We start from the raw sequence: 14166 nt of genomic DNA, 5'->3' as shown, positions 1-14166 counted from the left end.
ACAGTTTTTTTGTTTTTATTTTATTTAAGTTAATTAATTAATAATTAGATTAACACAATCACTAATTTAATTTTTATTCTTTTCTTAAATTAATTAATTAGTTAATTAGGTTAAATTAATTTGTAATTAGAATTAGTTTTTTAATTGGTTAACTTTAATTTAGATACTAGGTTTTAATTAATTTTAGGCTAATAATTTTAGGTTTAATAATTTTAATTAATTTTAGGTTTACTGGTTTTAATTAATTTAGGTTTTAATAATAATTATTTATTTTAGGTTTTATCACCAACCTTCGCCCTTAACCCTAAAAAATCATTGTTGGTAGATGTTGTCCATTAACTTAATGTGTGTGTCGAGTTTTCTCATAAAACCTTCATTCCCTAAAAATCAGGGTTTATCCTGAATTGTTTCAAAACCTTTGCCTTTTTTCAGAACCCCTGCTTATTTCTTATCAATGCCTTTTATTTGTCACAAAAAGTTTTCTACCTTTCTCTTCCTCATTTTTCAGGGTTGATCAAAAGATCTTTCAGCCACGCGCTTCACCCTACCGAAAAGCTAAGTTTTCTAATTTCTCCGTTTAAATAACATTTCTATTTTTATTTTGCCTTATAAAATACAAATTAGGGTTTACTTTCAAATGTCGATGAATGTGTCCTACACTTACCCCTATTCTTCTCTGTTTAATTCTCAGATGTTTAGAGTCAATCGAAGGTTCGAGGAAGATCAAGGCACTCGAAGATGTTTAAAACTAATTATTATTCCCTCTTATTTTCTGCTTTTATTCCCCCTTCCCCGCAGGTGTTTATTGTAATAGCGTAGGATTTTTATTTTTCTGCCTTTAATTTCTGCAAATTTAAACTGCGTGGTTAGTAAATAGGGAGTGCAACCATGAATTGAACGTTAGATCACTAACAATACAAGATCAAATATTCGAACTGAACCACGTGATTGTGCCACACACACACCTTTAGGGTAATCCCTCTGATTGCTTTTGTTGCCTGTTGCCTTGTTGCCTTTAAGTGTACTAAATAGTCAAAGTCCCTCGATTCCGAGGATACCTAAAGCAAAACAAAATGTTGCCCTAAGTTCATTATCATCAATTCTGCCCCTCGAAGCTGCCTCGGTAAAAACATGATGATTGTCCCAATTGCTAAGGTATCCTCGCATGATGCCTAAAAAGATTAATGACTATTATATCCTTCCCTTAGACTACCTGCCCTCTTTATGGCATGGGACAGTCTTATGGCGAACGATTACTCGATGACCCTTAAACATCCAATTGAAAGACTTCCTGCCCTTTATGGCATGGGTAGATCCTTTCGCCTCGAAAAGCTAAAAGAACGAATTTTCAAACTTATGGTAGTTGCTACTAATTGCTCGCTCTTTTCAAATTCAAATTAAAAATACTTTTCCAACTCAATTTCAAATACTTTCAAAACAAGGCTACGCTTATTTACAAGCTAAAGTCCTTGGACAAAGTTTTTACTTTTCACACACTGCTCTTTTCAAACAAATCAAACAAACAAAGTGAGCTAAGCAATTAAGAGCCCATGGATAACCATGGATGCAAAGGGTGCCTTACACCTTCCCTTTGTATAACTTACCCCCCGAACTCAAAATGTTTTTAAAAGGTCTTTTCCTGTTCTTTTAGCCTTTCCTAAAATTGGATAAAATAAAAGTCGGTGGCGACTCTTGCTTACCGCGACATTTCGATTATTAAAAAGTCAGTTCACCGTATTACACTAGATAATTGCCATGCAAGAAGAACTAAATCAGTTTACAAGGAATGATGTATGGGACTTGGTTCCTAGACCAAAAGGATTTAACATCATCGGTACTAAGTGGGTTTTCAGAAACAAGCTAAGTGAGAAAGGTGAAGTGGTAAGAAACAAAGCCAGACTGGTTGCTCAGGGTTATAGTCAGCAAGAAGGGATTGATTATACAGAAACCTTTGCACCAGTGGCCAGGTTAGAATCTATTCGTCTATTAATTTCTTTTGCCACTCAACACAACATCACTCTTTATCAGATGGATGTCAAGAGTGCCTTCTTAAATGGTTACATAGATGAAGAAGTTTATGTCCATCAACCTCCTGGTTTTGAAGACTCCATGTCTCCAAATCATGTTTTTAAATTAAAGAAATCATTATACGGATTGAAACAAGCTCCCAGAGCTTGGTATGAACGTCTGAGTTCTTTCCTTCTGGAAAATGATTTCACTAGAGGAAAAGTGGACACTACTCTCTTTTGTAAAACATTTAAAAAGGATATTTTAATTTGTCAAATATATGTTGATGATATTATCTTTGGAACATCTAATGCTACACTTGGAAAGGAGTTTGCTAAGTCTATGCAGGTTGAATTTGAAATGAGCATGATGGGAGAACTCAAGTATTTTCTTGGGATTCAAATCAACCAAACTTCTGATGGAACCTATGTTCATCAAACGAAGTATGTGAAAGAACTTCTGAAGAAGTTTAATCTTTCTGATAGCAAAGAAGCCAAAACTCCTATGCATCCAACATGTGTACTGGGTAAGGATGAGGTAAGTAAGAAGGTAGATCAAAAGTTATACAGAGGTATGATTGGATCTCTTCTATATCTAACTGCTTCTAGACCTGACATTCTCTTTAGTGTTTGTTTGTGTGCTCGATTCCAATCAGATCCAAGAGAATCTCATTTAACGGCGGTTAAGAGAATTCTAAGGTATCTGAAAGGTACTACTAATGTTGGTTTAGTTTACAGAAAATCTAAAGATTACAACTTAGTAGGATTCTGTGATGCTGACTATGCTGGAGATAGAATAGAAAGAAAGAGCACTTCTGGAAGTTGTCAATTTCTTGGAAGTCATCTAATCTCATGGTACAGCAAGAAGCAAGCTACTATTGCCCTCTCAACAACAGAAGCAGAATATGTTGCTGCTGCTGGTTGTAGCACACAAATGCTCTGGATGAGAAGTCAGCTGGAAGATTATCAGATATATGAGAGTAACATTCCTATTTTCTGTGATAATACTTCTGCTATATGTTTATCTAAGAATCCTATTTTACATTCAAAAGCTAAACATATTGAGATTAAACATCATTTCATAAGGGACTATGTTCAGAAGGGTGTTATATCCTTAAACTTTGTGGATACAGACCATCAATGGGCTGATATCTTTACAAAACCCCTTGCTGAAGATAGGTTTAAGTTCATTCTGAAGAATATCAGTATGGATTTATGCCCAGAATGAGAAGATGAGAAGATCTTATGTATGAGTATCTTCTGAAATGAAATTGGATTTTTGTTTATAAGAAGTTCTGATTGAAATCAATTAGAAATTGTGATTCTGTTATTACTAACGTTTCATTGTCTAAGTTGATTCAGAATCTCTTTAAAAGCAAAACAACTGTAACTGGCTATCCAGATGGTAAACACGTGTTCACTATTTCTGGACAAGCGTGCGTGCAGTTGAGGGGACGTCTACTTAGGTAACTGTGCAAATCACGTCTTTTGTCATTATTATCTCTCCTCACGTCACGTAACATTAAATGCTATTCATCAGTTCTTTTATTGTCATTCTTTTCTTTTTATATTCCTCGAACGTTTCCCTCTTCCTTTCCCTCTATTTATTCCGTCATTTCGTTGCATTTTTTTTAATAAGTCTTGGCTCTCTTTCTCCTTCTTTTTCTCTCTTGTCCAACAAAGTTTTTCTTTGGCATAAACCCTAGTCATTCATCTTCAACCTAGCGTTCATCATGAATCCTTTCAACTCAATGAGAACGAATGGAAGGGTTATTCAGTTACAGGATGTGAAGCATATCTTGGGATGGCTCTCCAAGTCTCTTTCAAGACAGATCTCTTCTTCAATGGTGTTATCAACATTTATCCAAAGGAAGAAGACCTTCTTGAGTCACTGGAGCCCGTTTGCAACATTAGCTCTCTGTCTGTGAACTGTCCCTCACTTCCTCTTTGGTCTCTTGGATCTCTCCTACAGTGGAGGTTCTAGTCTGGACAGGCATGAAGAGTTTTTCAAGCTTCCATGGCTGAACAAACTGAAGACTAGAGGGTTCTTGAGTTGATTGCGCCGTCTTTGCGTAGGATAGAGCTTAGGTTTTAAGTCTTTGTAGTTTTCCTTTCCTTGTTGCATCGGTTTTCCTGCATTCCTCTTTTGTAATCCTTCTTGTTGAAATCAATGAAATGTTATTTATGTTTCTTTCATTTTGTCTCGTGCTTTACATCTGAATCTTTTATGCTTTTTGATGTTATGACAAAAAGGGGGAGAAAATATATGATAAATGATCTGATTAATATTATCAGTTACCGAGTAAAAAGACCCCACATTTACTAACAGAAGCTGTAAGCTTCATATGTTTTTAAGTTGTGTTGTTGCAGGAATCGAAGATTCAAGTTCAACATGAGAAGCAACGAGATGAGCAATGAGATGATGAAGCAACTCTTTAGAGAATCTAGCTCATGGATTCTTGAAGCAAGCTGAGTGCTATGAAGCTTCAGAATCAGAAGCAAGAAGCAAGAATGATCAAAAATTCTGATAATAGAATATGATCCAAATCATTGTCTATTTGCTCTGATACATTGTCTATTGGATCTGATATATTCTATATGGCTTATATGGCCCTGATACATATTTTGTGTTCTGATACACATTTTATGTTCTAACTCATTCATGCTGACTTTTGTCATTTAGTTTTGTTCTGTAACATTTCAGGATGTAGAGATGCTCTGATGATGCTCTGGTACATTCAACAATGTTCTGATACAATCTAGCATGAAGTGATGTAAGAAGAAATTCAAAGCTCTGAAGCTATCCGAGGGAAGCAGAAATCAGAAGCTGTGAATGTTCTAAAAGATCCAGAAAAACTCAAGTTCTGAAGCTGTCCTAAATGGAAGCAGGAATCAGAAGCTGTGAATGTTCTGAAGATCAAAGAAATTCAAGTTCTGAAGCTGTCCCAAATGGAAGCAGGAATCAGAAGCTGTGAATGTTCTGAAGATCAAAGAAATTCAAGTTTTGAAGCTGTCCTAAATGGAAGCAGGAATCAGAAGCTGTGAGTGTTCTAGGGATCTAAAGAAATTCAAGTTCTGAAGCTGTCCAATGGAAGCAGAAGTCAGAAGCTATGAATTATCAGAAGCAAGAAGCTTATGTGATCGTCTCTACCGAAATAATCAGGGAAGTCTTTTATTATTAAAGTTCTTCGAGTATTTATTTCAGGGGGAGATTATTCATCTCAAGGGGAGATTGTTAATCTCAGGGGGAGACATATTCACATGCTTATGCTATAGCTGTGTAATTTGTCTTTAGCCTTCTGCTCTTTCTGATCGCAAATTCATATCATTTATATATGTTTTTGTCATCATCAAAAAGGGGGAGATTGTTAGAACAAGATTTGTTCTGATCAATATTCTTAGTTTTGATGATAACAAGGATATGAATTTTGTGTGAGATAATGTGGTACTCTAATGCATTGCAATTTCCATTTCAGGAAATATATAAAGAGTATGCACAAATCAGCGCTCAGAAGCTTTGTCTCAGAAGGTTCAGCATGCAACATCAGAACATGGTCTGGCAAGACATCAGAAGATGGTCAAGGCAGAATCAGAACATGGGTCTATGGAAGCATCAGAAGAACTTGAGGTCAGAAGCAGAAACACTGAAGTTCTCATGGTATCACGCTCAGAAGCACTTCAAGGTCAGAAGACAAGAAGATGCTATGCACCAAGCTGTTTGACTCTGATGATATTCAAATATTATATTCAAACATCAGATCAGAAGAAAGTACAGGTGGCAGGCTACGCTGACTGACAAAAGGAACGTTGGAAGCTATTAAAGGCAACGTCAGTAGACACAGCGTGAACAAGGCTCGAGGTAGTTGACAAAAGCGTGAAACATTAAATGCAAAGCTGTACGGAACACGCAAAGCATTAAATGCGTTCAACGGTCATCTTCTCAAACGCCTATAAATATGAAGTTCTGATGAGAAGCAAGGTTACCAATTCTGAACAACTCTGAACAAATTCTGTGAATATTAACTTGCTGAAACGCTGTTCAATTCAAAGCTCAGAAACTTCATCTTCATCAAAGCTCACTACATTGCTGTTGTAATATATTAGTGAGATTAAGCTTAAACGTTAAGAGAAATATCACTGTTGTGATTATAGCTTTTAAGAAGCATTGTAAAACTCTTATTTGATTACATTAATTTGTAAGTAACTAGAGTGATCAAGTGTTGATCAGGATACTCTAGGAAGTCTTAGCTTGTGTCTAAGCAGTTGTAATTAGAGTGATCACGTGGTGGTCAGGATACTGTAAGAAAGTCTTAGCTTGTGTCTAAGCATTTGCTCCTGGAGTGATCAGGTTGTGATCAGGATACTCTAGAAGACTTAGTCGCAGACTAAGTGGAAAACCATTGTAATTTGTTGCGATTAGTGGATTAAATCCTCAGGTGAGGTAAATCACTCCGTGGGGGTGGACTTGAGTAGTTTAGTTAACAACGAACCAGGATAAAAATAACTGTGCATATTGTTTTTATCGTTCAAGTTTTTAGACTACACTTATTCAAACCCCCCCCCCCCCTTTCTAAGTGTTTTTCTATCCTTCAGATGTTGATGAGTATTATCGTGTTTCTCACTGTGAAACTGCAAAAGCTATGTGGGACGCATCACTACGCCAAATTTGGCTTTTAGCAGCACATCTACGAAAACGCTTTTAGGAAAAAGCGCTGCTATATGTTTCGCTAAAAACAAAACTAAGAAACATGGAAAAAAGCGCTGCTATAGGGGGGCCTACGAAAGCGCTTTATAAAAGCGCTGCTATAGGGGGTCCTACGAAAGCGCTTTATAAAAAGCGCTGGTATAAGTCTAGTTACAAAAGCGCTTTTAAAAGCATTGTCATAGCTTACCCCTAAATTTTAAAAAATGAATTACCAGGGATCGAACCCATATCTTATATATTAAAACTATTAAATTTTAATCTTTGTGGAACAAAATTAAAAGATATTAAAAGATAAAATAAAAATCATTTTGTTCTTTAGTTAAACAAAGAGACAGAGAAAAATGAAAAAGATTTGGAAAAGCTCTCCTCCCTCACCCGAACCCTAGTTGCCGCCGCTGCAGTTTCTTCTATCTCGTTAACCACCACTAACATATCCTTCGTTGCAATGGAAGAAGGAGGTAGAGGAACACTCTCAGAAGTTCCCCAAAGCCTCAAGAAGCTATTGCTTAGGTATCGCGATGGTCTAGAACAGCTTGAGCGTCTCGAGAAGCGCTTTAGAAGCCCTTGTACGTTGTAATGCATTACAAGTTGCCCATGAGGGAACTAATGAAGTTAAAAAGTTATAGTAAAAACATTAAACCAAGATTTTGAAATATTTCGCATGAAGCATGGTGAAACCATTATCGAAATGCAAAAGAGGTTCACTCATTTTATAAACCATTTGAAGCACTTGGTAAGAAGGTTTCCAATGAAATTGCTAATAATAAAGTTTTGAGATGTCTTAATAGGGAATGGAAACCTAAGATCACCGTGATCAAGGAAGCTAATGATCTTACGACACTAGACCTCACTACATTGTTTGGTAAGCTTGAAGAACATAAGAAAGAACTCACTTGCTTAGAGAAACATGAGAAAAGGTATGAGAAGAAGATAAAGAAGGAGAAAGGCAAGGTGAGCAAAGTGATAGTGATACTAGTGACGATATGAATTCAGATGATGAAGAAATGAGGCTTTTTGTGAAAAGGTAGTATAGGTACATAAAAAAATGGTGTAAAGCACTACGAAAAAAACATCATCAAATTTAAAAGACAATCAAACTCCTCAAAGGAAGATGATAATAAGAAAGTAAAATCGAAAGGTTCATGTTACAATTATGGCAAAACTGGTCATAACAAGCAAGATTGTCCATTGCTTGACAAAGATAAGGGAAATGGTCAACATAAGAAATCTAGCAAGTATAGAAGATCTTATATTGCTTAGGAAAGCAATAGCAATTCCTCAAGTGATAAAAGCTCAAGTGATAGTGAATAATCAACATTTGTTTGTCTCTCAGCACATTATCTTCAAACAAAAGGATCTTTTCAAACTTAAAAGCTAAAGTTTTGGAAATCGAAAAGCAAATGGAAGCTCTAAAACAATCTATGGTAGATGTTCAAAAAGTTAAGAACGAGGATGAAGAACCATCATGGTTCGGTTGTGAAACTTGTCACATTTGACAAAAAGAGGTCAATACTCTTAAGGCTAAATTAGACAAGGCATTACAATCAAAGATTACATTTGCTATTGATCCTACGAAGTTTAAAAAGTCTTTGAATCTACCATACAAAAAATATAGTTTTGTTGAAAAGGATCCAAATAGAAAATTCCATTTTTCTCAAAATTTAACTTGTCACTATTGTTGTATGAAGGGTCATACAATTGCAAAATGCAAGTTTAGGAGGTTTTTGGTTCCTAAAGGCGTTTTTCAATGATTTCCTAAATGCAACCAAAGTTTCATTAATCCTCAAGAACCCAATGAAGATTGAGTACCTAGCATTTCTTGTTGATCTTGTAGGATAAATGTTTTGGCTCTATGAAGAGAATATGGGTTCTCGTTTATGGACACTCAAGCCATATGACGGGTGACATTTCCCTATTTCATTGACTTTGTGGCAATGAAGAAGGGCTATGTGACCTAGGCAGACAACAACAAGTATTCTTAATTGGTAAATAATATCTATATGCTTTTCTTGGATACTCCCAATCATGGAAAATCTATAGAGTATATAACAAGAGATTACTTATTGTTGAACAGTCCGTGCACGTCACTTTTGTTGAATCTTATCCGAGAAATGTTGAGAAAGATATTTGTTTTCATGATGCAGGTGTATCTTCAAAAGACATACTCAAAGATACCGAAGAAGAAATTGATCAACCTGAAAGGATAAAACCTTAGGAGGAGGAGGAAAATTGTTCTCCACCTTTGACAACAACGAAAATAGAAGATTTAAGAAGTTTCATTAAAAGGAAATGAATATTTAAAAGTTGAAGTAGTTAGCCTAGTGGTAAGGTGCCATTGTATGAGGAAGGCTATGGTCCTGGGTTCAAAATTCAATGGTACCAGTCAACACTAATTTATTGAATAATGAAGGGACTTAGAGTACAATGTTAAATAGTCGAAGCGAACATACTACAATTCAAATGCGAAGGAATTACAAACACACGAAAAATAAAATAACAAACAAATTACAAATACGCGAATAATCAATAGGATATAGACGTAAGAAAAAACATCAAAACTAAAATACCTACAATCTCAATGACAACTTCATTAGCACTTTGAGCTCTATGATTCTTCCCTAAACCACAAACCATTGGAAAATTCTTACATATATTTTAAACCAAAATTCTCAAAGCTTAAATCCATATTTAAATATTAATTGTTTCACCATTATTTCTCAAACATTAACAAAAGCAATTTAAACCATACAAATCATAAAGAACAACTTTTATTTTTAGAGCAGTATCTATCCCTCTTTAATTCTAGATTATAAAATTGTCCTACATGATACTATAGATACTAGCAGAATGTAATGTCCAATCGTTGATAAAAAACACTTCTACATACACGTTAAGGGTATAAATAATCCACAAGTAAAAAGATGGTATGAGAAATAAAAAATGCTATCATATGAGATATGAGAGATTTGAAGAATCCAATTCTGTCTTAGTTTAAGTCTAATCCCTATTCCCAAATTTATTCAGTTGACAGATGTGATAAAAATAAAAGAGCATTTGTATTATGTGTTACTTAAATTAGACAAAAGAATATTAGAATATGATGACAAAGATGTCATTGAAGAATTCCACATGGAGTTGTACTATCTAGTACATTAGGTGTCTTATATTCTATGCTCAAAAAGGGATTTGTTTTTCTTTTTGTAATAATGGCATGATGTTGCTTATGTACATATCTTTCTAATCCTAGTGACGCAAAGTTTAAGCATTCATGTGTCAAAATTTGAGTGGCTTCAAGCTTTCAGAACTAGGTACCGTTTTAAGACGTCTAAGACAGATTATCGCGCATGTTTCATATTTTTTCACATTTAAATTGTATTTTAAATAGGATTTCATAAAATATTTGTCATATTTAAATCTCGACAAAGTTATACAAAATCTCTAAAAGTTTAAGACGACCGTAATAAGATTATTGCAAATAACATGAGACTCTTGCTCACATTATCAATTGTCTCTCTAAGATTATGAAGAAGTAAAGTTGTGGACTCTTGTTATTATGGAAAAAAGCAAAATCATGGGCTACATTGAGTTCTCGGTCCACAACTTATGCATCAAAATTTGTCTTAACACCAAGCTTTTTAGTACTATTCTTAACATAACTAAAGGCTAAACAAAAAAGTTAACAAAAGGGAGTAACAAAATTGTGCACATTGGCTGGATTTGCTTGTAGCATAGGCTGCATTGAATTTCCAAGAACATCCTCCAAGTTCCAAAGTCCATCCCACAAAATTTCTTCATTTGAAGACTCTTGAGCATAAATATTACCATTACCATTGACCATAGAGTAAGAGTAACCTTGTTGTTCCGGTGTTTCTCCATACATGGTAACCATTTCTTGACTCTCTTGAGAAGTAGAAGGAACACTATAGTAATCATTTTCATCAAGCAACAAGTCTATAATCCCTTTCATGTCCAAATTGTATTGCAGTTGTTGTTGCTGCTGAATTTGGTGCTGTTGCAGTTTCAACTGTTGTTGCTGTCTCTTGAAAGAGCGGTTTTTCGCCTTTTCAGCAGCATCGAACGGTTTTTTAGTCTTTTTCTTGAAATGAGTTCTCCAATAGTTCTTTATTTCGTTGTCTGTTCTTCCCGGCAAGCTTCTCGCAATTGTTGACCATCTGAAATGTTTATGATTTAGTAATCTACTAGACGCATTAACCCACGTAACAACACAAAAAGGTATTGGTAGAGGAAATATTAAAGTTCAATCAATTTTTACCTATTTCCCCATCTAGCATGAAGCTCTAAGATTATGCTTTCCTCTTGTTGTGTTATCTGGCCCTTCTTAAGGTCTGGTCTCAAATAATTCACCCATCTTAACCTACAACTTTTTCCATTTCTTCTCAATCCTGTCAAAAAGATTATATGATCGATGAGACATTGATACAGACACCTACACCAGACACATCACTGATATGCTGACACTAATAATAATTTAAAAAAAAAAATGTAATCACACGTGTTGATGTCAGATAATGTCATGCATCAGACATTTGGTAGGCCTAATAAACAGTTTGGATTAATACCTGTAAGCCTAGCAACAGAGTTCCATCTGCCTTCACCATGAAGCTTGACATACTCAATGAGCAATTTGTCTTCCTCAGAAGTCCAAGGTCCTTTCCTCCATCTATCTTCTTCTAGAACACTCCATTCTGCGTTTCTTTGCATCACTCCTGAATACATATTAATAGAAACAAATATGCTAATTTGGCTCTTAGATAAAAATTGTTTGCTAAATTCTGTTATGTTTGATTGTTTGTCACTGGTGTGGTGTGTAATGTCTGCTACATATTTATACTTGTACCTGTGACTCAGCTTGTTTCTATCAGTCAACTAGTCTTGTTTTTTTTTTTTTTAATTACTATCCCTATCCATTTCATTGTTTTTTGCAAGGTAATTAAGTGGTGTCACAAAATATTTATTCAAAAAAAGGAAATTATTTAAATTTTGTTTCAATTATTTTATCTAGAAAAACAAAGTAAAAATATTGACATCAGTTTTAGAAGAGGTTTATTTTACTAAACTAGATTGCCGGCCCGTGCTTCGCACGGGTATATTTGAAATAAAATTATATTTTTCGTAACAATTGATATTTAATTTTTTATTTGCATTTAAATTTATTTTGTAGGCCATTTAAATTATGTTTGTAATTAAAATATTAATTTTTTAATATGAAAGACAATAAATTAGAAAAAAAATTACTTTTTAGTTAATTATATGTGAGATTAAATTACACATATTTATATTATATCTACTTTCATAGACATATTACTTGGACCTTTATTTGTATACAAATTAAATTAAATTTATAGTATTAATTTTGAGGCTATATATATAACTTGTGTGTTGCACGTGTTTTAAGATAATATACTTATATGAACTTTTTCATTCAATGAAAAAATGTAAATAAAAATTGATGACATTAATATATGATTGTATATAAATGTTTCTTTCTCATTTATTTGATTTCTTTTTACCTTTTTTATTACTGTTATGTTACTTTTTTTCAAATATTATATTCTCATTATTTTCCTACTTACATATTTATCATTCTCATTATATCACGTGAATCAGAAATACATTTTTTTATTGACAAATGATACATTTTTTGTATTATTAGATTCTTCATTTTTGTTTATCGAAGATCTCCAATAAATTTAAATCAAATACACATTTTTCTCAAAGATTACTATTAAAAATATACTTACATAAGCTGCAATTTTTCTCATGATTTTCAAGTAATAAGGATGCAAAACTAATATGAGTTTTCTTTATCCTCTTCTTTTTGCTCACATAACAAAAATAATTATATTAAAAAAACAATAAAAAGAAAAGAAAATCATAAAATTAGATAGAGAAATATTATATTGATGCTCAAAACAAATTATTACAAAACATCATAGAAAAATATTTAAATTATTTATAGGATAAATAAAGTGAATTCTTTAACTTGGAACATAAATCAAATTCATTAGCTAGCCTGCAACGTAAATTAAAAAATAATTAAAATATAAGAGAGCTCTCAGAAAAAGTAATCAAAATATCAATATAAAATGAAAATTAGATCTTGTAACAAAGAAAAGAAGAAGAAAAGTGGTAGGTTAGGTGGTAGATGTAACCTATTTATATTGAATAAAAAATTTCTTATTGAAGAAATTAAAAAGATCAAAAAACACCACCATAAAAAACATTTAATGAGGTACCGTTTATTGTCAATAATGTTTTATATAGAAGTTATACTTAATAATTGTAAATTATTAGTCTGTTATAAATCTAATAGTAAATTATATTGATTATATTTAAATGTATTAAAACATTACACATAAATTTATTAGTTATAATGAATTAAAATAAATTAGTTATAATAATATAAAATAAATTAGTTTTAATTAGCTCTAATAATATAAAAATATTACCCATTAAAATAATTAGTTATAATGCTTTAAATAAAATATCATTTGAATTATTGATTTATATAAATTGTGTGAAAATTTTTAAAATTATTATGTTTATTATTATTGTTGTTATTTTAATCATTATTATTTTATTCATATAAATTATTTATTTATATACTTTATTAAAAATTAATATATATTAAAATTGTATTTATATTTTTTATATACTATTATTGCAAAATAGATAAATACTTATAATTTTTATAAATCATATTACTTTTAATCGTAGTATCTGAATAATATATAATTATTATTATAATAATTGATAATAATAATAATAATTATTATTATTATTATTATTTTGTTATTAAATGAATATTATATTATAACTTATTAATTATATTATTATTGTTAATTGTGATGATTGAATATTATATTATTATTATTACTAATATTATTTTAATCGTAGTAGCTGAATATTATATTATATTATTACTATTATTTTTATAATTTTTTTTAATATTATATGAGTATTATAATTTATTATTCATATTAGTATTGTTGTAATTTATTGGTCTATTATAAATATAATAGTAAATTATATTAATCATTTTTAAAATTTTCAAAAACTTACACATAAATTAATTAGTTATAATGATTTAAATAAAATTTCATTTGAATTATTGATCTATATACGATGTATGAATTTTTTAAAAATTATTCTGTTTATTATTATTATTATTATTTTGTTTATTTATATAAAATATTTAACTATATACTTTTAAAAAAATTAATACTATTATTTTTTAGTGGTATATGAATATTATATAATATTATTATTATCATAATTAATAATTAGATTATATTTTTAATAATTAATATTTATCTTAATCATAGTAGATGAATATTATATTTTATTATTATTATTATTTTACTTTTTATTATTACATGAGTATTATATTATAATTTATTGTTTATATTATTATTGTTAATAGTGATGGCAGAA

At 31.7% G+C, this 14166-nt stretch overlaps 1 protein-coding gene across 1 annotated transcript; it reads right to left on the bottom strand.

The window, feature by feature from the left end:
- Nucleotides 1–10224: 10224 nt before the first annotated feature.
- LOC131618600 (MYB-like transcription factor EOBI) lies at nt 10225–11517 on the bottom strand. The gene is made up of 3 exons (XM_058889792.1): nt 11292–11517; nt 10985–11114; nt 10225–10883 (listed from the first exon to the last, which is right to left on the bottom strand). Exons 1-3 carry the CDS (start codon nt 11446–11448, stop codon nt 10388–10390), a joined length of 783 nt encoding a protein of 260 aa, XP_058745775.1. The 5' UTR covers nt 11449–11517; the 3' UTR covers nt 10225–10387.
- Between the last annotated feature and the right edge of the window lie 2649 nt (nt 11518–14166).

The sequence above is a fragment of the Vicia villosa genome, linkage group LG1, assembly GCF_029867415.1.
Source record: "Vicia villosa cultivar HV-30 ecotype Madison, WI linkage group LG1, Vvil1.0, whole genome shotgun sequence".
NCBI classification, from domain to species: domain Eukaryota; kingdom Viridiplantae; phylum Streptophyta; class Magnoliopsida; order Fabales; family Fabaceae; genus Vicia; species Vicia villosa.
This window is presented reverse-complemented; position numbering and strand designations above follow the sequence as displayed.